At 45.9% G+C, this 695-nt stretch overlaps 1 protein-coding gene across 1 annotated transcript; it reads left to right on the top strand.

Moving 5' to 3' along the window:
• Positions 1-132: 132 nt before the first annotated feature.
• On the top strand, positions 133-313 carry SARC_16092 (hypothetical protein; the record flags this gene model as incomplete). The annotated part of the gene is made up of 1 exon (XM_014289798.1): positions 133-313. A coding segment is annotated over one exon (181 nt), but the record flags the coding sequence as incomplete, so codon positions are not given.
• Positions 314-695: the final 382 nt, after the last annotated feature.

Below are 695 nucleotides of genomic sequence, written 5' to 3'. Positions count from 1 at the left end.
ATGTATATATATACATACATCCATACATATATATATATATATATATATATTCCTTCCCATCCATCATCAGTCAATCAACCCATCCATTGTGTATCTCACATTCCCAACCCAACCCAATCCATGCGGTCTCAGGTACGAGCATCGCCACGCCATTCGTCACCGGTACAGCGGCTTTGTACCTGAGCCAGTTTCCGGGGGCCACCTCAGCACGTGTTAGGGCCGCTATTCTGGATAATGCCATAACTGGGGTACCCAAAGCAGGGAACAAGCTGGTGCATGCGGTTTGGGGTACTCCTCCGGGCTACAGGGTGTGTGAATCCGAGCCGTGTGAGAACGATGGGCTGTGTCGGAGGGACAGGTATAGCAGATATATATATATATATGTGTGTGTGTGTGTGTGGAAGGATGCATTAGATGTTGGTCTGCTGGGAATATTCCTCCCAATTAGGGTAAGTGCGACGATGAGGTGTGTGAACTTGTCGTCGGAGGGTCATGTGTAATTGATTTATACTTTTGTCTTGTGTGAATGGCTGAGTTCGTAAGTACACTGTAACGGTTTAATTTGTTGTACGCGCCTATGTGTGCTATCCCTCTCTCTCTCTTTGGAAGAAGTGAGCGGAAAACAAATATGCAACTCAAGCATCAGAATCAAAGGTTATGCTCAGCTGCGGAGTTTTAGTATTATTGCTTGCATG

The sequence above is a fragment of the Sphaeroforma arctica genome, assembly GCF_001186125.1.
Source record: "Sphaeroforma arctica JP610 unplaced genomic scaffold supercont1.7331, whole genome shotgun sequence".
NCBI lineage: Eukaryota > Ichthyosporea > Ichthyophonida > Sphaeroforma > Sphaeroforma arctica.
This window is presented reverse-complemented; position numbering and strand designations above follow the sequence as displayed.